Raw genomic sequence first — 27920 nt, 5'->3', positions numbered from 1 at the left:
TGCCTCCAGACCCTGCGCCGCTGGAGCCCGGGAGGGGAAGTGCCCGGCCGGTGGCTGGGGTCCGGAGGCAAGGGGGCTGCCTGAAGCCCATAGCGCTCGGGCAGCTCGGCTCTTAAACAGAGCTGAAGAGTCGGGGAGGAGCAGAGCCGCCATTTTCCCGGACATGTTCGGCTTTTTGGCAATTCCCCCCGGACGGGGGTTTGAGTGCCGAAAAGCCGGACATGTCTGGGAAAAAGAGGACGTATGGCAACCCTACATATTCTCTTCTTTTCTCTGGCAACTTTGTGCCACTCACACAGTGGGGAACTCACGGGCATTGGGGAGCCAGTAGAACCACTGCCCCTGGAGCTTTCAGTGGGGGTGGGGGGGCTGGGGCAAAAGGGGGAATGGCCACAGTGCTGCTGTGATCTGTGTAGTCTCAGCTGACATAATGGCCCCAGGGGCCATAACCAGCAATACACTTTCTATGCCAGGGATGGGGGTGGCGCTGGTGTTGCAGCATTTACATCCCCTCAGCTGTATTTAGTAGACATTAGGCTCCGCTGGGAATCTGTCCCATTTAGCGAGGGTGATATGAGCAGCTTCCTAAACTCCAGTTGTTGAGGAGAAAAGAGAACAAAGCTGCAGGGAGAAATTTTAAATGGAGTAATTTTAAAGAATGCAAAGAGCAGCAGCCCCTCAAAATCATAGGTTCGGGAATCCCAAGTTATCAAGTACTATTCTAGGTGTAGGATGGGCTCAAGATTTATTTTTCTACTTCCAAATTGTTTCCACAGTGATATTTATCTTCTCTGCCTTGAATACACCTAATGTAACCTTTGCATGATTGCATAACTTGGCCTGAGAACGCTGGCGCGGTTATTAGGAACCTCTTTCTTGTGCTGTTTCCTGAATTCCCACATTATAGTGTGATCTCTGTGTGGAAAACTGCTAGCTTCCTTCGTCTGGCAGCACTTCAGTCAGTGTGTGCCATAGCTCATGAGTACTGCGCTAGCTGCAGGGGTGGGGGAGTGAGGATGCAAAGGAAGAACATTTTCTGAGGAGAATTTGGATTTCATGCATCTCTCTTTGTTCTTTTCCTGTTCAGATAAAGCTGTTATCTCTGATTGCTTTAAAAAAGCGCTGCACTAATGTTCTTTTGAATAAACAGAGGAAGATGGCTTGAGGTTAATATGCCTTGGGCAAGGCAAGCCATTTTTCACAGTGTGAATTAAAAATATTTTGCTTTGTTGATGAACCTCCATTTGCCACACCAAAAGTTTTCTTTTGGGATGCGGAAGGGAGGCAGTTATGTGGTGGGATCATATATTTCAGGGTTATTTATAAATCTTTAATCCAGCTATAGCTATATATTTCATCACACTCCTCACCATAACTTCTGGCATATATTGTCCTCTGTTTACCTGTTCTAGCTGTAATGTTGTGGGAATGTTAATGAATTGTTTACATGTGTTTGTACATTTGTTTTTGCTAAAATTTTCCAGCGAATGAGCATCAGTTACAGAAAAAAGATTGTGTATTTATATGTGCAGGCTTTTGGAATTTCTGGGGGAGGGTTGTTTTATTTTCCTGAAATTGTTTCCAGATTATTTTTGTAGTAGATTTGTGAACATATATAAATAACAGTCTTGTGGATAAAGCAATTAAAAGGTGAAGGGCCACATCAGGCTGTCCTTCCTCAGAATAATAGTCCTACTGAACTGACCTGAATAGGACAAGACAAGGTGGATGAGGTATAGGGCTGCCCACTTTCCAATAGAACAAAACGGAACATCCCTGCCCTGTCCCTTCCCCAAGGCCTTGCCCCTTCTCTGAGGCACCCCCCCACTCACACCAGCCCCCCTCCATCCGTCGCTCGCTCGCTCTCCCGCACCATCACTCATTTTCACTGGGCTGGGGCAGGCGGTTGGGCTGGGGGCCCTGCTGCACGGGGCAGCCCGACCTGGGGCTCACCGTGTGGCAGGCCCGGGCGTCGGCAGGGGAAAGCGGGCGAGGAGGCACGGAGCCGGGTGCCTATGGCCATACCGGACCGAACGCCCCCGATCCCGTCCGATCTCGGAAGGTAAACCGTCCCGGGCCTGGCTAGTACTTGGATGGGTGACCGCCTGGGAATCCCAGGTGCCGTAGGCAGCTTTTCCCGGTCCGAGCCAGCTCTCTCTCCTTTTCTGGGGAGGAAGGAGTGGGGGGGACGGGCTGGAACATTCCTGCCCTGTCCCTTCCCCAAGGCCTTGCCCCTTCTCTGAGGCACCCCCCCCACTGACTCCAGCCCCCTCCATCCGTCGCTCGCTCTCCCGCACCATCACTCATTTTCACTGGGCTGGGGCAGGCGGTTGGGACTCGGAGGGGGTGTGGACTCTGGGGTGGGGCCTGAAATGAGGGGTTCAGTGTGTGGAAGGGGGCTCTAGGCTGGGGCAGGGGGTGAGAGGGAGTGAGGGCTCCGGCTGGGGGTGCAGGCTCTGGGGTGGGGCTGGGGATGAGGAGCTTGGGGTGCAGGAGGGAGCTCGGGGCTGGGGCCAAGGGGCTTGGAGTGTGGGAGTGGGATCAGGACTGGAGAAGGGGTTGGGGTGCAGGCTCCAGGAGGGAGTTTGGGTGAGGGAGGGGGATAGGAGGTTGGGCTCCAGGAGGGGGCTCAGGGCTGGGGCAGGGGGTTGGGGTGTGGGTGGGAATGCAGGATCTGGGAGGGAGTTAGGGTACGGGAGGGGGTTCTGACCTGGGGCAGGGGGCTTGAGGTTCAAGCTCATGCCGGGTGGTGCTTACCTAAGGCGGTGAGGCTAAGGCAGGCTCCCTGCCTACCCTGGAGCTTTAATGGCCGTGTCAACGGTACTGACTGGAGCTGCTAGGGTCCCGGTTGAAAGCCCGACGCCTGGCAACCCTAATGCAGTAATATTGTTTACTGGACAAATTTTATAATGCAAGCAGCACGGTTTGACCAGTGGCCAATAGAAATTGCTGCTTGCTGAGTAGTTCTGGAAATTGGTGTTACTTTAGGGCCTGATCCTGCAAAGTAAATGAAGCTATTCAGTGGTGCAAATAAAAACATATAAAATCAGGGAGATAAATTGCCATGGGGGATAGACCTCTTCCCGCTTTTCTTTTTCATCTTATTCTTTCTTGAAGTTGCAAGTTACTGAAAGAGATAGTCACAAAACAAATAAACAGTCACCCCAGTAATCTCCATCCTGCTTTTGCAGACAATGGAATGACCTCACAGAGAAGCGATGTGGCAAACAAAGGATTAGAGTTTATTGTACGTAAACAAAGGAGGAGGTGAATTGTGAGAAAGGCAAGGAAATAGTTTGTATATAAATATTCTGCTACCCAAAAGGTCCCTTTGAGAGGAGGGGCCATATTGTTATCCCAGACCCTGTTTGGATTGGGGATTTGGCCTGAACAGGGAAGGGGTGCAGTGGACCCCTAGCATAGACAGATGAAGCTGCTATTTGCACCAGTGGAGCTTACCCGTTTCAAGCTCCAGCACTGGTGCCAATAGCAGCTTTGCTTGACTATGCTAGAGGTTTGCATACAACTACACCAATGGTTGTGGTATTGCCAATCCCAAGTGTTGAAAAACCATGAGACAGGGCCCCCCAAATAATGAGATTGGATTAAAAATCATGAGATTTGGAAATATTACATTTGGGTTCTTTTTCTTTGTCTTCTGTTTTTGAAAGGCAGGGTGAGGGTTGTGTTTTTAAGCTTAACTCTGCAACCAGGAGGGCTAGAAAGAAGCTTCCTTAGAATTTCATCTTTCCTTTCCTTATTTTTTTTTTAAGTTAATCACATGATTCTAAGAGCTGAGATTTTTAAGAAAAAACAAATCATGAGACTTTGTAAAATCCTGAGAGTTGACAATATCGTGGTTGTATTTGGGATAAATATTCAAGTCTAGAGAAGGCATGGAGCATACCCTCTTCTCAAATCTATCATTCAGGTGCAATTCTGGGAGGGCAATGGGGGGTTTTAGACACGCAGAACTTGCAGGTTTGGGCTCTGGAAGAATATTTAATAGTTTTATTTTTGAGTAAAACATTTAGTACAGGGGACTTATCCTTTAAAATGTCCTGCTTAAATGCATTTACCTGATTTTTATCATCTATTTTTTCCACGCTTTCAATTATTTTCTGCATGTGGTGTAAATTGGTGTTATCCCATTTAGTTATGCTGAATTGGCTTGGCGTTTTAAAAATGTGGGGCCTAATCCTGCAAACACTTACGCATATGACTGACTTCATCCCAGTGACTTGTCCCATTGAATTCATACTGATTTTCCTTCTGCATTGAAGTAAGGCTGGATTAGACCTATATATATATATATTTAATTATTTAGTAAATATCCGTGAGTACGGACTGCACAAATGCACATACGCAAGAACATCCCTTGTTTTTATAACATCACAATTACTTCCCTACCTTGCATGGATGTTGTGAAGCTTAAAGTAATATTTATAAAAGCACTTTGAGACCATTGGATGAAAAGTGCAATTACTATTTTTTTATTTATTATTATATAATTTTACATACAATGTTTTTTGTATAAGTATGCAAGTATATATAATAAAATATGTGTTATGAATATAGTCATATTTATATATAAATTATATTTATATATTCAAATATATGCTTCAAGCTGTAACATTACAGCTTGATATTTGTAAAAGCATTTTGAGATCATTGGATGAAAAATGCTTTATAATAATTGTGTTTTTCATCCAGTGGTCTCAAAGTGCTTTTACAAATATCAAGTTGTAAAAATATTTTACAGCTTGAAGTATATATTTTATAATATATAATAAAATAAATAAAACACATAGTCATCACACTTTTTATCCAATGATCTGAGTGCTTTTACAAGTATCAAGTGGTCAATATATTTTACAACTTAAAATATATATCTTAGTATCTAAATAGGATTGTGTATATAGACTCATATTTATATAGAAATCGTAGCGCCAGAGTGTGCATGAGCGGTGCACAATGATAGCTCACAGTGCTTTTCACCTTCAAAGCTCTTTACCAATATGAACCAAGTAGCCACTACAGATAAAGGGCCAACTATTACACTACAAAGTTTGTGGACACATTTAACTTGATTTTCTTCAGTAGAATTGCAAGCCAGATGATTCAGGTGACCTAGGTAAAACAAGATATCCGATCTCTGGTGCTACTGCTTCCAATTTGTTGAAAGGTATTTTAAGGAATTCAGGAGAGATGCTTGGTTCTATTTTCCCCTCCTTCCTCCTCAAGATTAAAACAGCCTTTTAGCTTTTTCAGGGGGCTGAAGTTCTTCCACAGATGTCATTTTCCTTACAGTATTTCCTGCAGGGGCACTGAGTCCTGGTTACACCTCTCCTGAGACTAGAGGTTCAGAGTTAAGTCTCCCTGCTGCTCCAGCAAGAATACAATAGAAGCTTGTCTTGGGTTTCTGTTTTTTTTTAAAACGTGTGTGGCATGACTGACAAGCCAGTCAGCCAACAGAAAACTGCACCGAAGATGGAGCTGTCCAATAGACATAAAAAGAGTGGCTGGGGCGGCTTTCCTTGTCTCCTGGCTCCTCCTGCAGTTCTACAACACACTGAAACTGCTCTTTGCAGTCTGGACTCTGTTCAGCTCAACTTTCGGAGGGATTTTCCTTTTGGGTGTCTGGATGATGAGGCTCCAGCAGCAGGGCTGCAGTGTGGCTTGGGAAAGCTCCTGCTAGGGGGAGGTGGAGGAGGTGTGCTTCCTGCATTCTTCTCATAACATACTCACAATCCCAGCGGGAATCCGAGCTGGGGGGAGAGACAGAGAGAGAGTCGGAAGAAGGAAAAAGGAAGAGAGAAGCTGCTTTGCTTGGGCTTGATCTCTTTTTGCAGGATAGTCTCCTGCATTAATGGGAGATCAGCCCCTGAGGTCTGCGGAGCTCAGGAACCTGATTTTGCACAAGGCAGTTTTTTAAAAAAGAAATACTTCGTGTGTGAGAGCAGTCCATTGAGATCAGTAACTTTCCCCCGAGGCCGGAATGCAGTGGTTGGATGGCCGCTTTTCCCTCCCTGGGCAGAGGGGGACTGGAGTTTCCTGTGCCGTTCTGGGATTGACAAGCAGAATTTGTACTTAGCAAATTTGCACTGGGACGGAGGAAACTTTTAAAGTTCTCTTCTCCTGTTTGCCATTTTTATATAAGCCGCATTCTTTCTTCCAGGAAAACCAGGCACGTCTGATCTGACTGCAGTTGGCTTTTTTTATACATCGATCTTGATTGCTTGTATTAAAAAAAGGCGAGCCATAAATTCGCCCACAGAATACCCCCTAAAGCAAACTATTATTTTTGCAATTTAAAAAAGTCTACCCTCCTCCCGCCTGTTTTATCGACACTGAGAATGAAGGATTTGCAGTGAAAGCTCGCTGAAGTGCAACATCTCTGCAAGCCAGCCTGTTGCGTCGTGTACTGCAACCACCATCCCTCCTGAATCCAGTGTTTTGCCCTTTACTCCCTGGGGTAAAAAGAGCACAAAGAGAAAATACTGTTGGCAGCAAGGCGTCCTTTGTGGAGCTGACCCAAAAAACTACAAGAGTCCGGTCAGTTTGGAAAAAAAGAAGAAAATCCTTTTGTCTCCAGCTCAGAAGTAGGTAGGAGAAGTGTTTAGGGACAGTGGAGCCCGCATTATGTGTGATAGCATAAACCTAGGAGTTAGATTTGCTCTCCTCTCTTTTAGGTAGTTTCTTCGCCCATCACTGTGGTATCAGAACCTGGGGTCATTATTTGAACCTTCACCTCCTGCAAATATTTAAGCTTAGCCTTGCAAAATTGTCATTAAAAGTGCACCAATGACATTTTGCTTGCCCTGGGTGCCTGGGCAAGTAGAATTTTGCAAGGCTGGCTTGAGTGAGTTTGCACGCCGCTCTGGTTAACGGCTGTGGTGTTTCTCGTTTTCTTCCACTTCTGTGGAAAAAGTTAAAATCTGAATCTACATTTCAAGATGTTCTGCTTTTCCTATTTCACAGAGAAATACCAAGGGCTCAGTGTGTGTATGCATGGGGTGTGCATGTGTAATCTTGGCTTCCATACTTTATCAAGTTTTTTTGCTGCTGCATTGAAGTTCTAATTATATGTTTAATTCATGTGTTTTATTCTCTGTTGTGCTGATTAAATATAAAAATGTCGGTCACCAATGCATAGAGTGCGTGTGCATGAGTGTATAATGATGTATTATTTAGTGAGCATGGTGGGTGAACTTGGCGCTGTACTGAACCTATAGGTAGTTGGCAGCTGTGCCTCTCGGAGGTTTCATTCTAAGTAAGATGAACGATTCTGTATGGGCATGCGCAGAGAATGACTGTATGAAGGCCCAGTCTCATAGCAGGGCAACATACTTTTTTGTGGCGTGCTGTTTTCTTTAGTGGGTTAGTGCACATGTACTGTTGTTCGTCTGTGAGAACTGTTTTACCTGCTTCTAATTTTTCTTCTCCCTCTCCGCTTCGCTCACCTTCACTTCCTCCAAAACTCTGTGTCATGGCCACAGAAGGCTCTCTGAGATTCCACCCAAATTATACCAGGACTGCTCTTATCCATGGAGGGTTCTTGTTCCATGTTGAAATGTGAAGTGTCTCCCTAGGACAGTTCTGGCTGCTTCTGTGGCATTCCCTGTCTCAGTGCCAGGTTCTTCCCCACTGTGTGGGTTTTCCCTGAGGATAACACAGGAAATTCCAAGTTTTGGCTTGCAACATTTCTTTCACAATGTCCCTTTCTTTCTGGAGGTGTGGGGTGTGGAAGGGGAGTAAAAAGACCTCCTATTCTACTACCATGGAATGGGCAATTGTCAGTGTCCTCTAAATCGGTGGATCTCCTGAGATCTGCAGAGGCCTTGTGTCTCTGCTTAGCTAGCCTGGTGTCCCTTCACCTTAGCAGACTTGACTTTTCAAGGAAGCAGCATCGATGCCTGACTGGAAATTTAGTTGCAGATCTGTGGGGTGCAGAGGGGAGCACACTGCAGTGTGACTGCTGCTTTGCTCCACTTCTGCCACCTCACCAAGGCTCCCTACCCCCAGAGCCCTGAGTCAGGTCCCAGGAAGAATGCTATAGAGCTGGGGCTGCTTCCGCATTTCCAAACTGGGAAGTGACATTGTTGGCCCTTTCTGCTCATGGAAATAGAGCAAAGACTATTGCCCTTTGCCAGTCTGGCTGGCAGTCTAGTGACTGTGAATTGAATCTGTAGTCCACATGTAGTGTAGAATATGAGATCTGAGCCACCGGACCATCCTCTTACTTTTAATTTGAATGTATAAAATCTCACTAGTATATAGTGTACTTAAAAGGGCAGCTGATTTGGAAGTACACCTCTACCCCAATATAACGCTGTCCTCAGGAGCCAAAAAATCTTACCACGTTATAAGTGAAACCGTGTTATATCGAACTTGCTTTGATCCGCCGGAGTGAGCAGCCCTGCCCCCCCCCGGAGTACTGCTTTACTGCGTTATATCCGAATTTGTGTTATATCGGGTCGCGTTATATCGGGGTAGAGGTGTACTTAAGGTCAGACGATCACATTCCATAGGTTACTAGACTGGAGTGCCTGAAGAGGCTGTAGCATTAATGTTTGATCCGTATGGAAAGAGTTGGTAAGTACTTTTATCTCTGCCCCACTACCTTCCAAAAATACTATATAGTGAAAGTGCCTTTGGAGAATGTCTTTTTACAGCTTCTTTATGCTGAAGTGGGTTATATGGCAACACTTCTATGGTACATTATTAGTGAATTTCCATTGAGTTCCCATGATGGTGTATATGCCATCCACATTAATAGTCAAAGGCACTAATGTTTTTAAATGCAAAATGACTTACGATGCACAGGCACTTAATGTTGGCTTTAACAATTTATGCACTCATTGCCACCTGGTAGGGATCTTTCCAGAATAAAGAAGATTGATGATCGTAAATAAAGGCTTGAATTATGTACTTTCAGATGTACCCTGACTAATGCAAGCCATTCGCGTTGTAAAAGAATATTAAGACTGAGTGGGAGTACAGAGAATTAAATGTTTTTCCTCTTCCCCATTCCCCACCTTCCATATAAACTGACTGACCGTTTTCATTTCGTATTTAATAGTAGGGCTGCAGTGTTTCATTGCCAAGCATTCCTTACAATGCTAGTGAAATTGATGATTTTTGGATTGCAAATTTTCACATCCCATTTTTTCCCCTCTGCTAAGCAGGTCTAGAAATAATGAGTTTCTCAATGGGGACGTCTTAATGGGTCACTCTGCTCTGTATTTGTACAGTGCCTAGCACAAAATAAATAATAAAGTAGAACTTTCACATTTCACAACTTTCACAAAATAATAATAAATATGTAAAAATTCTACTCCTCAATGAGACTTCCATTTTTTTTTTAACAGTGGGAAATATTTGGCATTGATTCAGGGCACTGATATCTTTTAAAAAAAATTAGTGATGCTGCTTTACTCCCGATAATCAACTGAAGTTGGCAGTCCAATAGGAAAATATCTTTTGTCTGCTAATGTAAAAATATTATTCAGCTGTGAGCGTACCTACCTGTTGATACCCTTTTAGGGCACACTGCTGGCTCTCAGTTCTTCATTCAGTTATGTTGATGGCTTTTAAAGGGGCCATTGATTTTACCCCAGTGAAAGTACAACTGTTCCTCAATGTTAAGATTTTGCATTAGAATTTGGACTAAATCAAAAAACCTGAGTCTGAACACCTGTGAACGCAGGGATTTTGGATCTGGGGCAGAATGCTGTTTGTCTTTGGGCCATGCTTTAATTTATAAAGAAAAAGCACATCCTTCTGCCTGGCATAAGGTTCTAGGCTTGTTAGACGTTTCTGCTCTTGGGTTATGTTCCCTCTTTAAATAATAATTTAAAAATAAGCAGGAGACCCTCTTTTGACACCCTCACCCCTCCCGAACTTTAATGGTACATCCTGTTTTCGTGGACTTTTGGTGCTAAGGGTAGATATTCATTGAGTGGGGAAGTCTCTTGGAAGATTTTCTAAGGGTAATAGTCTTATAGAGTTTTTCTCTTATTGTGGATGATGTGGATGGGAGTGGAATGTTCTCTGTTGCTAGTGTTTGCTACTAGGTATGCTCCTTCCATGGAGACCAAGTGTTTGTAATATTGTAAGCATGGCCATGCTTCGTGACTGGCAATAAGGTAGAAGAAGGCTCTTTCTCTCCTTATAGCCAGTTGGAATACAATGAGGATCTGACTCTCTTGGCCGTTCAGATAAGTGTTCCAAACTCTGCCCATTGCTGTAGGTATGAAGTGCCATTAAGCAGTAGAGGATTTGCCAAAACAATTCAATCCATTGTGCAGGGGCACTGGAACAATTTGTATAGTAGGGATGCTGAGAGCCATTGAACCAAACTGTAAACACTATATAATGGAGACCACTTCAAGACGGGGTGCGGTAGCACCCCTAGTTCCAGCATCTATGCCATTGTGTTAAATCCGGGCCATGATGCTTCTGCAAATTGGCAAGTTTTGTGTTACCAAGAATTTTGTGTGTGTCTTATTTGGTCCAATCTGGTTATTTTCTCGGGTGGACTTTCATCCATCTCTCTTACTTGCTTTCCCCCCTATGGGACATTATCACTTTTGGGGTTGAGATTCTCCACAAGGTGCTGAATTCCCCTCTTCCTCCTCCCCCCCCCAATATTCATTTAATCAGCTGAAATTTGTCTTTAGATCAGTGATACTCAAACTGAGGCTAGAGGGGCCACAAGTGGCTCTTTAATGTGTCTCCTGGGGCACTTTGCAGCACATGATGTTAAAATACTGTGATTTAATTATTAACCAGTCAAGATGCTTTTACTCTGTTATTAACCAATTGTAGTTGATAAAATAATAATACTGGACAGTCATTTTGCTGTGAGAATAATATATATAGTAAACGAAACAATGAATTCACACGACTCTGGCTCTTTTGGTTAATGTTGATTGCTAATTTGGCTCCTGAACCACTGAGGTCTGAGTATCACTGCTTTAGATCAGTGGTTCTCAAACTTCATTGCACCGCAACCCACTTCTGACAAGAAAAATTACTACATGACCCCAGGAGGGGGGACAGATGCCTGAGCCCACCCAAGCCCCGCTGTCCTGGGGGGTGGGGCAAAGCCCAAGCCCCACTGTTCTGGGTGGAGGGGCCAAACCTGAAGCCCAAGGCCTTCAGCCCCAGGCAGGGGGTCTGTAACCTGAGCCCTGCCACCCAGGGCTGAAGCCCTCGGGCTTCAGCTTTGGCCCTGGGCAGTGGGCCTTAGGCTTCAGCCCTGAGCCTCAGCAAGTCTAAGCCAGCCCTGGCGATCCTATTAAAATGGGGTCACGACCCACTTTGGGGTCACGACCCACAGTTTGAGAACTGCTGCTTTAGATCATTGTCTTTTATGAGAGAGGAGGCAAATGGCTTTCTTATGAATCCAGATTGGCGGCATGATTCACTAATTTGTTAAATTCCTATTCAGAGAAAAAGAGAGTGCATCCCAAAGCTGCTTTGGAATGCAGTGCCAGCCAGTCACATAGAGTGAATCTATTGCAGGCCCAGTGCCATGGGGATAGTTTCAGTTCTTGTAAAAATATTTGGTTCATGCTTCAAGTATCTCTAGACTGGAGTTACCACTAGATTGACAATTTGTCCGTATGAAAATGTTGCAGTTAAGTGTATTAAAAGACATCATAAAACCATAATATTTCTGTAATTTGCATATAACTCAGCCTTGCAAAACTGTCATGAAACTTTAATAGCTCAGGCAAAGATCTCCCAACCCCCCCATGGGATGACAGGAAACAATAAAGCAAAAGAATCATAAGACCAATTAAAGTTTAAGTCTGCTGTATAATATTTACTTTTCTTATCCGTTAAACCCCTCCAAGCGAGAGGAGTTTTGCAAAGCTGTTGTAATTTTTCTTTACTTAGACACCCAGATGTATTTTCTAAATAATAACTTACTAAATCTTATCTGTATAAATGTGTTGTGTATATTGATGGCCATTAAAGTGCAAACCAAACAGTTGACTTAAGTGAGAGATCAGAGAATGAGGAATGAATGAGTGGCTCTGATCTGGTAGAGTTAATGAGTGATATATTTTAAAAATAAATAATAAACAAACAAACAACCCTTTCCCTGAGCAGTGGAGAAATATAGACTGCCTTGAAGTTTGTTTCTAAAATCGTGTATTAAACGTGGTGTTTGCTGCGGTGATTTTAAGTGAGCCAGGCCTGTGTCCTGGAGTCTTGCACAGCGATGTAGTGCAGGAAGTCAATGCTAGTTAGCCACCTGTAATAAAATCGAACTGTGAAGTTGTGCAGTCTCTATGGTTTTATAAAAACATGATAATAAGTGAATATAATGTAACTGGGGTATGCTTCATGCAAAAGGTCTCTTGTAAGGTATCATTACAAAGCTTATAATCTACTGAGTGTGATCATCCCATTTGTATAAATGTACCACTCTTGTATCTAAAACTAGAAATATAAAATATAACTCTGAGGGCCTATTGTAATTATGCAAAGTGTGGGCCATTAATGGTGGTTTGAAATCTTGATGACTCCCATTAACCAGGACCATTGTCTGCAAATGGCTGTGGTTTACCTGTGAGTCTTCCTGTATATGTGTGTGCTGGCAAGTGGGTAATGAAGTCTTGCAGTGACGTGATCATTTCAGCTGAACTGGAATCCATCTTTAACCTTTTTCCAGTGGGGGGGGGGGGAACCCAGAGGGACAAAGGGTTCCCGCCTTATGCAAAAGATATATAAAGGGGTGAAAGAGAACAAAGGAGGAGAGAGAAGAGCCATCATGAAGAATCCCCTAGCTATCACCTGAGCTGGAACAAGAGCTGTACCAGGGGAGAGAATTGTGCTCAGGCCTGGAAGCTGTCCAGTCTGAGAAAAAACTTACTGAAGCATCTCTGAGGGTCAGATTATCTGTATTCACTTTGATTAGACATAGAATTGTGCATTTTATTTTATTTTGCTTGGTGACTTACTTTGTTCTGTCTGTTACTACTTGGAACCACTTAAATCCTACTTTCTGTATTTAGTAAAATCACTTTTTACTTATTAATTAACGCAGAGTATGTATTAATACGTGGGGGAGCAAACAACTGTGCATATCTCTCTATCAGTGTTATAGAGGGCGAACAATTTTTGAGTTTACCCTGTATAAGCTTTATGCAGGGTAAAATGGATTTATTTGGGTTTAGATCCCACTGGGAGTTGGGCATCTGAGTGCTAAAGACAAGCACGCTTCTGTGAGCTGTTTTCAGGTAAACCTGCAAGTAATTTGGGGCAAGTTATTCAGACCCTGGGTCTGTGTTGGAGCAGACGGGAGTGTCTGGCTCAGCAAGACAGGGTGCTGGAGTCCTGAGCTGGCAGGGAAAATAGGAACAGGGGTAGTCTTGGCACATCGGTTGGCAGCTCCCAGGGGGGGTTCTGTGATCCAGCCCATCACACTAATATGTCACGTTGGGGTGAGCAAGTCATGTATTGCCAGTTTGGTGATAAAAACACAAGTGCCCTCTCCCTGTTTATAACAGCCAGACCTTCATGTGTTTTCCTTAATGGCCCAAAGAGTTCTTCTGCATTCGCTGTCCTGCAGAGGAAGCTCAGATGCTATTCAGATCTCTTTAGCCTTTTTTTTTTTTTTTTTTAACTTCTAGTTCCCAGGATGCCTGTTGTCTAATTTATCTCTGAATAGGGTGACCAGACGTCCCGATTTTATCGGGACTGTCCCGATATTTCCTTGTTTGTCCCGCGTCCCGACCGACGTGCGGTCGGGACACTGGACAAACAAGGAACTGCGCTGGAGCCTGGAGCCCGGAAGTGCTCGCACCCCTCCCCCCCCGCCCTGACTCCACCCCCTCCTCCTCCGATTGGCTCCCTCCCCGAATCCCTGCCTCTTCCCCGGGCTCACCATTCCTCCTCCCTCCGCAAGTGCTGGAGGGAGGCCTGGGAGACGCAGGGGAAGCGCGGGGCCGGGGTGAGTAAGAGTCCGGCCTGGCCCCGAGCAGGCAGGACTCAGTTGGGTGGTAGGGAGAGGAGGGGGGCGGCCCGCGGTGCCAGGCGACGGCTGTTCTACCCCCCGGGCAGCGGGACTCGGGAGCAGCCGCTGCTGCAGCTCCCACTGCTGCGGGGGAGGAACTGGCCATGGCGCTTGGCGGCTGCGGCGCCCCCGACCCCCCTGAGCCGGGGCCTGCTGCGGGGACCCAGCAGCGCGCACGCTGGGCCCAGCCCCTGGCCAGTCGCGTCTGGGCTGCTGCCCAGCTGGTGCTATCCCACAGCGGCCCCGGGGCGGAGGCATCAGCAGCCCAGCCCCGTTCATTCCCCTGTGGGACCCGAGCGGGACGGGGGGGCTGGGGCCTGCTGCCCCCGCTCTGGGGCTGCCGCGGGATAGCACCAGCTGGGCAGCAGCCCAGACGCGACTGGCCAGGGGCTGGGCTGGGCGCAGCAGGCACGCTGCTGGGTTCCCGTAGCAGGCCCCGGCTCGGGGGGTTCGGGGGTGCCAGAGCCGCAGCCGCCGAGCTTGGCCATCGGCCGCTTCCTCCCCCGCAGCAGTGGGAGCTGCAGCAGCAGCTGCTCCCCAGTCCCGCTGCCCGGGGGGGGGAGAACAGCCACTGCCTGGCACCGTGGGCCGCCCCCCTCCCCTCCCTACCACCCAACTGAGTCCTGCCTGCTCGGGACCAGGCCGGACTCTTACTCACCCCGGCCCCGCGCTTCNCTACTCTCCCTACCGCCCGACTGAGTCCTGCCTGCTTGGGGCCAGGCTGGACTCTCACTCACCCTGGCCCCTTGCTTCCCCTGCGTCTCTGGGGCCTCCCTCCAGCGCTTGTGGAGGAAGGGTGTTTTTTTTGGTTGGTTGGTTTTTTTTCCCCCCCCCCCCCCCGGCGTCCCGATATTTGACTTGGGTGATCTGGTCACCCTATCTCTGAATAACAAGCTTCTGGTTAAAAAACAGAAGCAGCTCTTTAATACTGTCTAAGATTCTGAATCATGAATGACATATGCATATAAGCTTACATCACAATTATATTTTAGAACAAAATATATGAAAATCATGGGGAGCTTGGAATATTTTTTGGTTGTTTTCCCTGCAACCACTGTTAATGCATATAATACACCAGTAATGGTTAGAACATAAAACTAGGACGTTGCTTATACTAGACAAGTACACTGATTTAACTAAGTTGATTTAAAAATCTATCTAGTCAAACTGGTGCAAGCCCTTAATATGAAGACACTTAAATCAGTTTAATTCTTGCTTTAAGTTGTGTTGGTAAATTATGGACCTTAAGTAAATGGATATAAACCAGGTGTAATATGATTTGATAGTCTCTTCATCAGTATTTGCACTGTTTATACAAAATTGATTTTAATAACCAATTCTAATTAAACTGGTGCAAGTTTTGTGTGTAAACAAGGTCTCTGATTTCCTGTGTCCTTGAGCAAAGTCACCTAGGCCAGATCTATGTTTAAAAGGTTTGTTGGTATAACTATATTGGCAAAACTTCCTAGTGTAGATGCAGCCTAAACTGACAAACAAATCCTTTTGCCAACATAGCTTATACCAGTTCCCTGAGCAAAATAAGTATACAAGAAAAAGCAAGTTTTTGCTAGTATAACTGCATCCTCTCTAGGGCTTTTGTCAGCATAGCTATATATTGTTGAAAAAAAAAATTACTCCCCTAACTGGCACAGCTATGCTGGCAAAATAATAGATCAGCCCTAACCACTCAGTACTGCAGTTTACCCATCTGTAAAAATAGGTACAATAATATTCCCTTTCCCAGGGGTTTTGAGACTTAATATTCATAAAGTACTTAAAAATGCAAATCACACATCATTATGATGAAAGAATAACGCATATCAGTTTTAAACTGCTCTGACTTTTTAAACATTAATTAAACAGGATCTTGAGCCAGCTTTCTTTTAGTAAAAAAAGGAAAAAAAAAAAAAAGCTTTGCTGTTCACCTCAGACCATGGGTACCACATAACAGGCCTGTCTGTGACCTAGGGTTGTCTCAGTACTACCACAACCGAGCCTGGTTATAGTCCCTCAGGAGGAGGATTGGGTCATAGTTGCTCAGAAGGAGGTATTTATAGTCTGTGAGGCTCATGAATAATTAAAAAGTTGTCAATACTTAGCCAGTGGATAGAAAAATATGTATTTACTTGGCTTCTTTCTACAAATAAAAACCCTGAAAAAACGAAGGGCCAGTTTCTGATACCCACACTTTGCCAATAGCCGTTTCACTTCAGTATGACTGTTTGCAGAATAAAGTGCCTCTCAGCATGAAAAGGGCTTTTAGAATTTGGCCCTAAACAAGGTTAGAGCTGTGATATATGGGCAAAATCCAGGGAATTAATTCTATGCTAACATCAGGCCATGGTTTAAAGTTTTTTTTTTTTTCCATTCTCCACTGCCATTTTTTTTTAATATTAGAGATCTGCACTAACTGAATTTTTTTGGTATGTCATAACTGACATATCAGGAAAAACTACCTAAGAATAACATGTAACATAAATCTCTGGCTAGGTAATGCATTTCCATGGTCACTGTGTCTTATGCTGTAGGAATTAATTCTGCTTTTTAAAATGTAGAAGTTGATTCTGACCTTTTTATCTAATGCACAGCTTAACATTTTGATCCTATTTATAGGGACAAATGAACTGCCCTAAACATTTTGCTCAGTCTTGATAATGCAGATGAAACTGATTTATGGGTTTGAAGATTTTATTTTAACCTCACATGGTTTTCATTATCTGAGAATGAAAAAGAGAGGCCTGGACTAAATCAGCAAAGGAATGGAGAAACCACACAATGAAATGAAAATGCGGCCGACGCATACTTGGGATATTTGTGGGATGGGGCTGCTGACGACAGAAGCTCAGCGCAGCCTGAGTACTAGCAGCAGTTAAGGAGTCAAGTGTCTGTAAAAACAAAACTAAATGTTGAATTCAAAAGGCTGTTTGAGTTTGACAATTCACAAGGCTGCTCTAAAAAACTAAAGAATTGAAGTCACTGAAGTTCAGCAAAAATTAATTTGGCCTAATATATATTGATAAAATTCACCAATGACCTTAATGCGGCTTAAGGCCTGGTCTGTATTAGAAAACTTGCACTTTCTAGTGTAACTAATTCTATTCAAAATTGATCTAGTTATATCATGCAAACATCTATGGTCAAATCCTGGCCCTATGCAAGTCAACAGTAAAACTCCCATTAACTTCAGTGGAGTCAGGATTTCACCCTAGATGTGCAGGAATTACTGTCTCTTGCTAAACAATAGTCTCCGCTGGAGTCCGTTGCAGCAGCTGTGTAAGAGCACACACCAATGCTGTATAGGACAAGAAGTGAAGAATATCACATCCACTGGAAACAGCTGGATACATTTTATGTCCATAGATCTTGCAATTTGACCAAGGTATCAGGAATAATGCCCCTTACCCATTTGATCAACACTGTTGAGTTTGGGTTTCCAGTATAGTACTGCTGGAGAACCTTTAAATCCTCTAACACCTCTTTTTACTGAAATATTTAAAAACAAGCCCAGGAAACATTTTCATTTATACTGGATTTTGTAAAGCATTTCCTGCTTCCTTTTTACAACAAAAAACCTAAATTATATTGGGCTAAAATTACTTGATAGGGTCCTCGTAAAGAAACGGATACTTTCTTTATGATGGAAGAACAGAAATTGGGAGTATGGCTGAGGTCTTTTCACCTCTCCTTCAGGCTTCTGAGGAGCCTTTTACCCTTACTGATATGACTCAACTTTTATTAGGTCAGTGCAAGTAAGGTTTTCGCTCGGTGCTTTCAGTTCAGGCTTGCCACGCTTTCGTTTATTTCCCTCTGATCCGCTTCCAATATGGTGAGCAGGTGGGGAGGGTATTTAGCCACTGTACGATTCTTGCCAAGATGGTACCTGAGAGTTGTATCAGTCACTAGAACTATGATCCATCTACCTAGGTTCCTGAGCCCCTCACTGCAGTAGAGTGCCTGATGATCTAATGCTAAAAGCATGTGTGTAATTTGCATGATTCCAAGTGGCACTACTTCTTGGTTTTAACTAAAAGGAGGAAGTTTTTCTCTTTCGTGTGATGACTCTGTCCCTTTGGTATGAAGATGTGTAATGCTGGCACTGATACATGCACCTGCTGGGTGCCACACCTGCAAGATCACCTGAGACACAGTCAGCAAACACAAGTAACTGAGAAAGGGATAATTGAATCTAAGCTAGGGAAGCACATATTAGGCAACAGATTTGCTTTGATGGCGTTTACCTGTGGGCTCTGTACTTTGAAATTTAATTGGGAACAGACGCAGATGGTAAAATATTATCAGAACTCTGAGGACTTGTGCGTATATGCCCCTGGGGTTTTAGGTATTTGAAACAGCGGGCATGCACACCTCTCAAACTTTTATTCTCCAGGGCAATCCTTCCATATATTCTCCTCTCTCCTCCTTGGAAAGGGTTGGAGTACAGTTAAGAATGCTTAGTTATAAACTGTATCAGGAGCGCTGGAACCTTGATAGAAGTGGGGGTGGGAGGCTCGAGGCCCTGCCCTGTGGCCCCGCCTTCTCCATGATCCCATTTCCTGCTCCTCCTCTTCCCCCGGAGGCCCTGCCCTCTGGCCAGGCTGAAAAAAGCTGGAGCCAGGTGGTGGTAAACTTGGGGACCCTCCAACTGTCCTGGGCCGGGGGCCCGAGAGCAGCCCCCAGCCCTTGTCCCTGCCACCTGGACCCGGAGTGCGCCGCCCAGGACAGGTGGAGGGTCCAGGGCTCCCCACAGCGTCCCCGGCTCCCTGGCCTGGCTGCTGGCCTGGCCAGTGGGTGGGGCCTTGGGGCTAAGAGGAGCAGGAGTGGGGCCACTGAGAGGGGCCTGCAATGGGAAGAGGCTGGCGCTGCGGGCAGGGACTGCGCTTTGCGGCAGGGGACCTGATCTGCTCCTCTACCACTGAGTGCAGCAGCCCTTGCCTGCACCGCTCTGTGCCTGCCCAAGACTTGCAGTTTGGGCGGGGGCAATGTGGCTCCCTATCCCCAAACTATGCCCATGTTAAAAAGTGGGTGCCATGGGCCCCCCTGTTCTGGCATCCTGATGTGCATCAGTCATTAAATGACTCTATGTCCTCACCCTCATGAACCCAACATTTCCAGCCGCTTCAAAGGGTGTGTTTGTGTGTGTACGCGTGCGCAGTAACTGCATTTCCAGGTGGCCTGAAGATTGTCAGGGCTACTCATGTGAATAAGCGATTGCAGGATTGGGGCCATGTCTAGGCTGTATGGTAAGGGGAAGCTTGCTTTCTTCGCTACAGATCACTCAGAATGTGAGATAGATAGCCTCTGGGCTTTTACCCAGCCCTGTCTAAGGTATCTATTAAGCTTCATGGCCCACCCCTTTATCTAAGCACTTCTAGAGATACCTTTTAATTTCTGACACAGTCCAAGACCGTCACCTTCACACTAAGCATCTCCTCACCATTTTCCTGGAGCCCGACAAGGGCAAGCAAAGACCTCTGATGCCGCAGAACTTTTCAGCTGCCTATTAAAGTGTGTTTGACAGAGAGCCAAGCTGTATCTGCTCCTGCCAGCCTGGGGGAGGGTCTGGATCATATCTACATTTCTAAAGAAATAGACCATAGCACCAGCCAGCAAAGCCATTAGGCTACTTGGGAATGCTGTTATTCTCCACTGTGAAGTGGCTGGAAGTATGGAGCTTGTGAGTCCATAAAGCCATTGGATTATATTTTATTTGTATGGATGGTACAGGACTGAGTATTAAAACTGAATGTGCTTAACTGTACTTCAGCCCTTCTGAGGAGGAGGAGGTGAACCTGTTCTTATCCCACCTGATGTGTTAGCTAATTAGCTTCTTGGCTAAGCAGTAATTCAGGGCAAGTGTGTACAGGCTGCATTCACCAGGAATCTTACATTCCTCTTACTTTCGCAAGCAGAAAAGAGATGCGTCCTTTCACCTGTGTTCTTCTTACTGCTGCAGTCACTCCATGCAGGGTAATAAGTAACTATATCATTGTATCAGAGTAGAAGTCGTGTTAGTCTGTATCCTCAAAAAGAACAGGAGTACTTGTGGCACCTTACTCCTATATCATTGTAGTCACTCATCAAGAGTGGGAGTACTTGTGGCACCTTAGAGACTTAACAAATTTATTCGAGCATAAGCTTTCGTGGACTACAGCCCACTTCTTCGGATGCATACAGAGTGGAATAAATATTGAGGAGATATATATACACACATACAGAGAGCATAAACAGGTGGGAGTTGTCTTACCAACTCTGAGAGACCAATTAAGTAAGAGGAAAAAAAACTTTTGAAGTGATAATCAAGATAGCCCAGAGTTGGTAAGACAACTCCCACCTGTTTATGCTCTCTGTATGTGTGTGTGTATATATATATCCTCAGTATTTATTCCACTCTCTATGCATCCGAAAAAGTGGGCTGTAGTCCATGAAAGCTTATGCTCTAATAAATTTGTTAGTCTCTAAGGTGCCACAAGTACTCCTGTTCTTTTTGCGGATACAGACTAACACGGCTGCTACTCTGAAACCTGTCATCAAGAGTGATGAGTATTTCATTTGTCAGTATATTTTCATAATGCAGGCAAATGTGTGTGATGCACAGAAATGAACAGTACTGCTATGTTTCCTGATAGCCAACCCATGTGATCATTTTAAATTCTTGACTAAATCTGAGTGAAATGAGTGAGTGACAAGGGACTCCTATGGTATAATTGTTTGGTCTTTGAGGCGGAGGTCTTTGTTTTTGTGTGTCTGCAAAGTGCCAGGCACATATGGGCTTTGTCTTCATTGAGAATTTTTAATATTTTCCCCCCACTGTTGCTTTATAACGAATGCGTGTCTGAGCATGGTTAGATGTCACCATGGAGTTTAAATTCCTACACTAGGTCTTTCACTAATGGTGAGAGAACTGTTAAAAATTGTCAGCATAGATGCAGTCTGTGAAGTTCACCTCTGATTGGCCCCTTGCAGCAGAATTGTACTCTAGAATTGAATCTTTCTTTGTAAAAAGTGTTTCTAGCCTTTATGGTTGGGAAGAAAACGACTTTGCAGGTTGTCTGAAACAATAGGGCTGAGTGGCCCCATTCATCTTAATGGTTAAGTCTGAAACCTAAAGTTGACCATTTAAATGGCAGCATGAACTAGTTCACTGCCAATCATTTTGGCATAGGTACCATATAATGTGATTATTCCCAGCCTCTAGCCTCCCATGCCTTTCCAGGTGCCAAAACCTCCAGCCTCCCCTTGACAACTTGCAATGTACTTCTGTGTTTACAGTGGAGAAACCTTTGGCACATTGAAAACTGAAAATATTGGGAGAGTATAAATAGTACTTGGCATCCAAATAAATAACACATAAGCTGCGGTACTGATTGTATGGATCATTTTCATGTTTAATTACATTAAAACCTCCATTTAAATGGGTCTGCCGTAGAATTTCCAGCATTCTGCACAAGAGCGCTGCAGAATACAAGGATCTTGCCACAGAAGCAAGTTGCACAAGGCCCTCTTTGTGAGTGATAATTAAATAAGGTGTAGCTAACAAAGTTGGGTTATCAATAACATTGCTAACAGCTGGAGTTTCAAGAAAGCAGGATCCATTGGCTAGAGCATTCCCATAGTATAACTGGATTCGCCTCTTGTCTCAGTTTTCCAGGGATGGTTCCTAATTTGGGCCGAAAATACAAGTGGATTATTTAGTGTTCCTTAATCACAACTGGTAGTTTTTTTTGCAGTGGAATGTGGTCTTGTTTCTTCTATTGGATCAATGCAAGAAGTTAGTGCTGTGTTGATGTAAAAGTGTATGTGTGAAATAACTGCGGTGATACTTAGCACTTCTTTAATGTTTCAGGAATATTAGAGGGTGTTAGACACACACACAGATTGAATTGTTCTGTTGAGATATCTTTTAAACTGAGAAGCAGGATTTATGGACTTCTCCCTCAAATGACTGCATTTTAACAGGAAGATACAATCCACATTTGCCCACTTGACACCTAAGAAGTACTGTAGTTGAGTAGAAAGACAACATCATATTACATGATAAACATTTTTGTGCTCTCATAAAAAAGGTTGCTTTGGGCAACTTTGTAAAAAGTAAGTAAACAATTTTATATTGGTACGAGTGGTACTAAGGATCCTTGAACTTAAGTTGTGCAATACTGGGAAAAGAGGCTGGAAATTACTCTAGTTATCTGCTATCTTAAAGCCTGGGTTTAAAGGATCTCTTGCTGCATGTTTTTGGCAGCTGTTTTCAATATATCCCTCTCAAGTTAAGTCACTTGTTAAGAATTTGACATTAGGTATTAGTTCTTAGCCACCATCTTGCATGTAGCACACCACACGACACAGGCTTGTTCCATAGTTAGATATTGTTCACGTGTATTGAAATTGCTGATGACATCCTAAGTAGTTAACTTGCAGACCTGAGATCATTTCTTTGGGTGTGGATGTGTGCTGTAATAAGACTGAGACAGAAGCATTCATGTCTGCATTCCTTCACTGCATCTGTTGACTTTATTTTTTGCAGCATTCCAGGAAATCATGTTAAATTATACACCTCAGTGACTAATTTGTTTTTTTGCTTGCTTTATTTTGTTTTGTTATAATTGTCTGTTCTTAAAATACGTAAGTGCTGTATATATTAGTAGGTTCCACTTCCTTTGCATGATTCACTCCCTCTTCGGAGAACCTAGTTTAGTAGTTGATTTAACATCTCTATTTGAGAGAGTCAAGAACACACCTAGGAATTTGTTTATATATAGGGGGATTTTTATATAGATGTAGAAGTTTGATCTGATTTTTGTCTCCCTCTTGTTTCAAAGATATTAAAATATTATTTTAAATTGCTGTAGTGCTTTTCATCCTAAAGGGCAAAGGATGATGCTAAAGAACAGGATTTGGGAGGTAGATCTGGGCTCTGCCATATACTTCTGCGAGACCTGTGGCAACTGTTCCTCATTTTTTCCATCTAAATATTGGGATAATTCTTACTTTCCCCACAGGGATGTTATGATGCCTAATTTTATTAATGTTTGTAAAGTGCTTTGAGATCTTCTGATGGAAGGTACTATATTTATTATTGATGTGTGTGTATATATATACAGTATCATTGAAAGGAGCCGTCAGGGCATCTTCAGCAGTGCAGCTTTCATTTCTACCAAAAAGGAAACCAATGGATTTAAAGAATTAGGGAGTTTTTATCACTGTTTCTCTTGGAGGCACAAATAGGACAGAGCATGATTTGGCGACAGTTGTTCTCAAGGCCGAAAACTGTAATGATTAAGAAGTGCGTGGAGTTGGATGTTGTGCAGTAGGATTTGTTCATCTCATAGGGACTGAAATCCTTAGGTTTGGGAAAAGTGGGGAGTAGGTGAAGGGTTGGGGAGCATGAAATATTGATCATCTTTTGTAACTCCTGCTGTCTCCTAACAGCTGGTTAAAATGTTCTCTCTTTTTCAGAATTTTTTGGGGAGTGAAGAGAGCATCAAGTGATCCCAATTACTGAAGGGACCAAAACCATTTCTGAGTGGAGATTTTGGACTTGCAGGCAGAAGGCCAGGTGTCCCCTCATGTATCAGAACTGCTTCTCCTGACTGAGGAAGTCAAAGTGACGGAAATAAGGTACATGCCATAGTAGATATGATTTCAAAGATGTGAAAATCCAGTATATGGGTAAGTATCTGAATTCCCAGATTGTTGAAAAGGCTTTATGGAATAGGGCGTGTTCTAATTTTTTCTCTAGTAGACTCTGGAGAAGAGCCTTCTCTCTTGACAGTACATCATAGGCAGTAGTTTGTGGCTGATGTATCTACACTGTAAGCTGTCATGACAGAGTAGAGAAGCCTGGATGGACATGTAGTTAAGACACGTAATGAAGAAGACTTCAGAAGAGTCAGGAGACCTGGATTCTATCCCTGGCTCTGCCACAGACTGTCACTTGGGGCAAGCTATTTTTGCTCACACTTTAAAAAATGACCCTGGATTTTAGGTCATTTTGCATTGCATGCCCAATAAGGGACGTATTGGGCCTGGTTTTCAAAAGTGCTGAGTACTTGCAACTCTAATGGGCGATTCAATGGCTTAGTCCCCTATCTAACCACTTTGGCTCACTGATCATCAAGCCCTTACTCAGGGCTTGTCTACATCGATGCATCAGCGGTCAATTTAGTGGGTCTAGTGAAGACTTGCTAAATCTACTGCTGATCGCTCCCCCTTCCACTCCTGTACTCCACCTGATCGAGAAGAGCAAGGGGAGTTGACGGGAGAGCGTCTCCTGTCAATGTCGTGTAGTGTGGAACCCGCGGTAAGTAGATCTAAGCTACGTCGATTTGAGTTACGCTATTCACGTGACTCAAATTGCGTAGCTTAGATTGACTTTTCCCTTTAGTGTAGACAAGGCCTTAGTTATGTACTCAACATTAATCTATGAGCTTCTTAAATGATGTTCACAATGTTTTTCCTTTCAAACTCAGACTCGAACTCAGAGTCTGGATTTTGTGGGCCTCAATCTGATGACTCCTCCTCCTCTCCAGAGCGCCCTCCCTCCCCCTGTAGTTGTGTGGTTGCAACTGATGTCATTTAGACATCTAACTAAGAAGTTAAACCAGTATATAGTAGTGGGTGCAAAAGGGAGACTGGGCTTTAAAAATCTACCCCCAAAGCTACAGCTACTCTAAAAATAACCATCTAGTCAGGTGTTCATTAGTTTACTTTAAATGACCCAAGTGATGGGGAGTCTCCTTTTTCACTCTAAGCATATAACTTACTTGGTGTAGCTCTTGTTTTCTTCTTAAATTTAACAGATTATGTGCTGAGTTCCCTATTCTCTTCTTGGTCCTTGTTTACGTGGCAAAAATGGGAACCAGAATTCACCATTGGCAGGAATGGGTACAATGTAGACAGGGCTCAGTCATTTTTACCACCATGTTGTGAATTATAGGTCTCCTTTTTGCCAATGCTCAGCCTTCCTGTTTGGGGCATTTCGTCCATAGCCCTGCCGCCTGCAGTCAATGGAGTCTTCGCCACCTTATTAGGCCGGTCCTTCCAGTGTCTGACGGTCTTAATGACCCTCATTGTTATGAAAATCCTTTATATCTAATTTATATTTTTCTTCAGTTTCAAGCCATTGCTCCTAAACCGTCCCTTCTGTGAGGCAGTGAAGAGTTGCTAACCATGTCTCCTCTCCTTAGGTCAAGGGCAGCTTTTGCATTCCACCCCAAAGGCACCACAGTTTGAGATGAGGAATTCAGAAGAGCAAACAGCTACGACAGTTTTACAGCGTCTGCTGCAGGAGCAGCTCCGATACGGAAACCCAAATGACAACCGCAACCTCCTTGCCTTACATCAACAAGCCACAGGAAATGCACCCCCTTTCAACAGCAATGGGAGTCCAGGGTCTCAGAACGAAGGGCTGAGCACCCAGGACCATCAGCTTGTGACTCATGCTGCCCGCCAAGAGCCCCAGGGCCAGGAGATTCAGGTGGACAATAGCATCATGGAGAAGCAGCTCTCTCCAAGACTTCAGAACAGTGAAGACCTCCCAACGTACGAAGAAGCCAAAGTCCAGTCGCAGTATTTCAGGGGCCAGCCGCATGCTAGCGTTGGGGCAGCGTTTTATGTGACGGGGGTAACCAATCAAAAGATGAGGACTGAAGGGCGGCCTACGGTTCAGCGAGTGAACCCTGGGAAAGTCCATCAGGATGAAGGACTTAAGGACCTCAAGCAAGGACACGTTCGCTCTCTTAGTGAGAGGCTGATGCAGCTGTCGTTGGCCACCAGTGGTGTCAAGGCCCACGCACCTGTCACAAGTGCTCCACTTTCCCCCCAGCAGCCAAATGATCTGTACAAAAACTCCAGTTCCAATGATTTTTATAAAAACTCAGTGCCCACGCCTCCCCAGCCGAATATGAAAGCGATAGAGCACCGGGGCCCTCCGCCAGAGTACCCTTACAAAAACATGTCCACCCCACCCATGAACTGCAAACCTCAGGACCCTGGACATTTCTATGGTGATCATCGCATGAGCCAGCAGAGTAGATCTGATGGGCCTATGATGAGATATCAGCATCCTCCTGAGTATGGATCAATCAGGTAAGGAGCCCCTTAGCTGCTTAGTCACCTTCCCAACTCAGTGGTTTTTATCTTTGTAAGAAGCAAAGAAGGGACAAAACTCAGCCTCTGAATGCAGGTTGTGTTTGAATGAAGATCCCGTCTCTGTTGTGTTAGGCTATAACTATAGTATGGTAGGACTGTATCCCAGGTGTTAGGGGCCAAATTCCTTGCCGGAGTGGCCTAATGTTGTTTAAAATAAAGTTTGACCTTGCAGCATAGATGGGTCCATACTGAGTTTTATCCAGGTTCCTGAGCCATGCAACCGCTCTGCTAAAAAGCCAAAGCTGTAGCATGATTCACTGTTGAAACATGCAGTCTCTTGCTGCAAGGCTAAGCCAGGCTTTAACTGGATCTGCCAGGACAATAGATTATTAGGGTATAAACCACACCTAAATGTTTTTATATGAGATCACTTAGGAAAGGGGAAAGTGCACCATCCCAGACTTGTTTGTTTAGCAGCCATTATTTTCCCCCTGAATTAATTGAGATCCTGTCCGGTTCTAGTTTGCTCTAGTTCAGGAGTTGGATCTGATCTGGGGTCAATACTGAATCCTGGGTGGGTGAAGCAGATCAAGTTTATTAAACTGTAATGCAACCTGGCTCTAACCTATATTTTCTTTTGTCCTACCTAACTGTACGACCCAGCCCCGTGGTGGATCAGATTTCTCTCTTAAACCAAGTGGAAACCCACTTAAAATGTTTCAAGCTAGTGGGCATCAGTGTAATAATTTCTGCCTTGTTTTGTGGCTGGAAAATGCTCTAAAGCAGAAACATGAGGTCAGTGAAGTATTACAAAAGTAGGCGGGGAAGGCTGTGTGTATTTGTGTCTAAAGAGTGGGGTGGGAGGAAGAGAAGAGCCAATGTTTTTGGAATAGATTCAGAGCTCTGGAGAATCTGAATCTATGTGGATCCTTTCCAGCCCTATTGGAAGCTATTTTCAGGCTTCATTCGCCATTGTTTATGATCCAAAATGCTTTCTGCAGCAAAGGGGTCTGGTGAGAAGGCCCTTTGATCTATCTACATAAATAATAAATAAGCCAGGAAAGGAGGAGGGTTTTTTTTTGTTTGTTGTTTTTTTCCAGTTTGACTAATGACTGCAGAAGTTGATTGCAAATGGTTCACAAAATCCATAGGCAAGGCCACAAATTGCAATGCAAGCTGAAAAGGGCAAGAGACCCTTAACGATTATCCCTCACTGGGAATTTTGTTTGTATCAGAGACTTAGCCCATTTTCTGTGTACAGAGAGAGGCATTTGAAACCACACCAACGGCCTATTTGTCTGTATTGGCTGGATCCTTGCCACTAGAATGGATTCAGAGAGAAGGAGATTCAGCTGGCAAGTTTTCAGGTGTTGGGAAGTAACTTAAATTTGTCTTCAAAGCACTGTGAATCCACCGAGGTTATTTTTTAACCTGCATAGATGCACAGGGCAGAGGTTTCCTTTGGAAGCATCTGCTGAAATGGTGGAACAATTAGAAGACTAAAATGTTAACTCCTAATCCATAAATTACAGAGCAGCATAGCAAAACCCATCCCCCCCTCCCTCCTTAAACATACGGTCATTAAAACAATAAACCTTCTGTGCTGCTAAAGGTGCAGCTGGGTAATGGACTGAGCATTTTAAAAGTACACAACTTTTAAAAGGGGGACACTTTCTGAGAGTCAGGGAAGGACAATGAATGGCTTTGCAGCCTCGTCTGGAATGCTAAAAATCTTCAAAATTCTCTCTTGTCCATGCACTGGGGCTGTTTATATTTGAAAAGCCAAATGAATCCTGATAAA

The 27920-nt window shown here is 44.3% G+C and overlaps 1 protein-coding gene and 1 non-coding gene across 4 annotated transcripts in view; both read left to right on the top strand.

The window, feature by feature from the left end:
- Positions 1-27920, top strand: part of AMOT (angiomotin) — a 94213-nt gene that overhangs the window by 23643 nt on the left and 42650 nt on the right. Inside the window, exons 1-3 of one of the 3 annotated variants that reach the window (XM_034782264.1) lie at positions 5556-6602; positions 23486-23647; positions 25216-26116. In XM_034782264.1, coding sequence (XP_034638155.1) covers positions 25263-26116 — 854 coding nt within the window. In that variant the 5' untranslated portion in view covers positions 5556-6602; positions 23486-23647; positions 25216-25262. Of the gene's footprint in view, positions 1-5555; positions 6607-23485; positions 23648-25215; positions 26117-27920 lie in introns of those variants that run through there. The other 2 variants (XM_034782263.1, XM_034782265.1) reach the window with 2 other exon arrangements.
- Positions 2012-2130, top strand: LOC117883448. The gene has a single exon (XR_004647268.1). It is a non-coding gene; the product is annotated as a 5S ribosomal RNA (ribosomal RNA).

Source organism: Trachemys scripta, chromosome 9 (assembly GCF_013100865.1).
Source record: "Trachemys scripta elegans isolate TJP31775 chromosome 9, CAS_Tse_1.0, whole genome shotgun sequence".
Classification (NCBI taxonomy): Eukaryota; Metazoa; Chordata; order Testudines; family Emydidae; genus Trachemys; species Trachemys scripta.
Note: the sequence above shows the minus strand (reverse complement) of the source record. Positions and strands in the feature narration are given on the sequence as shown.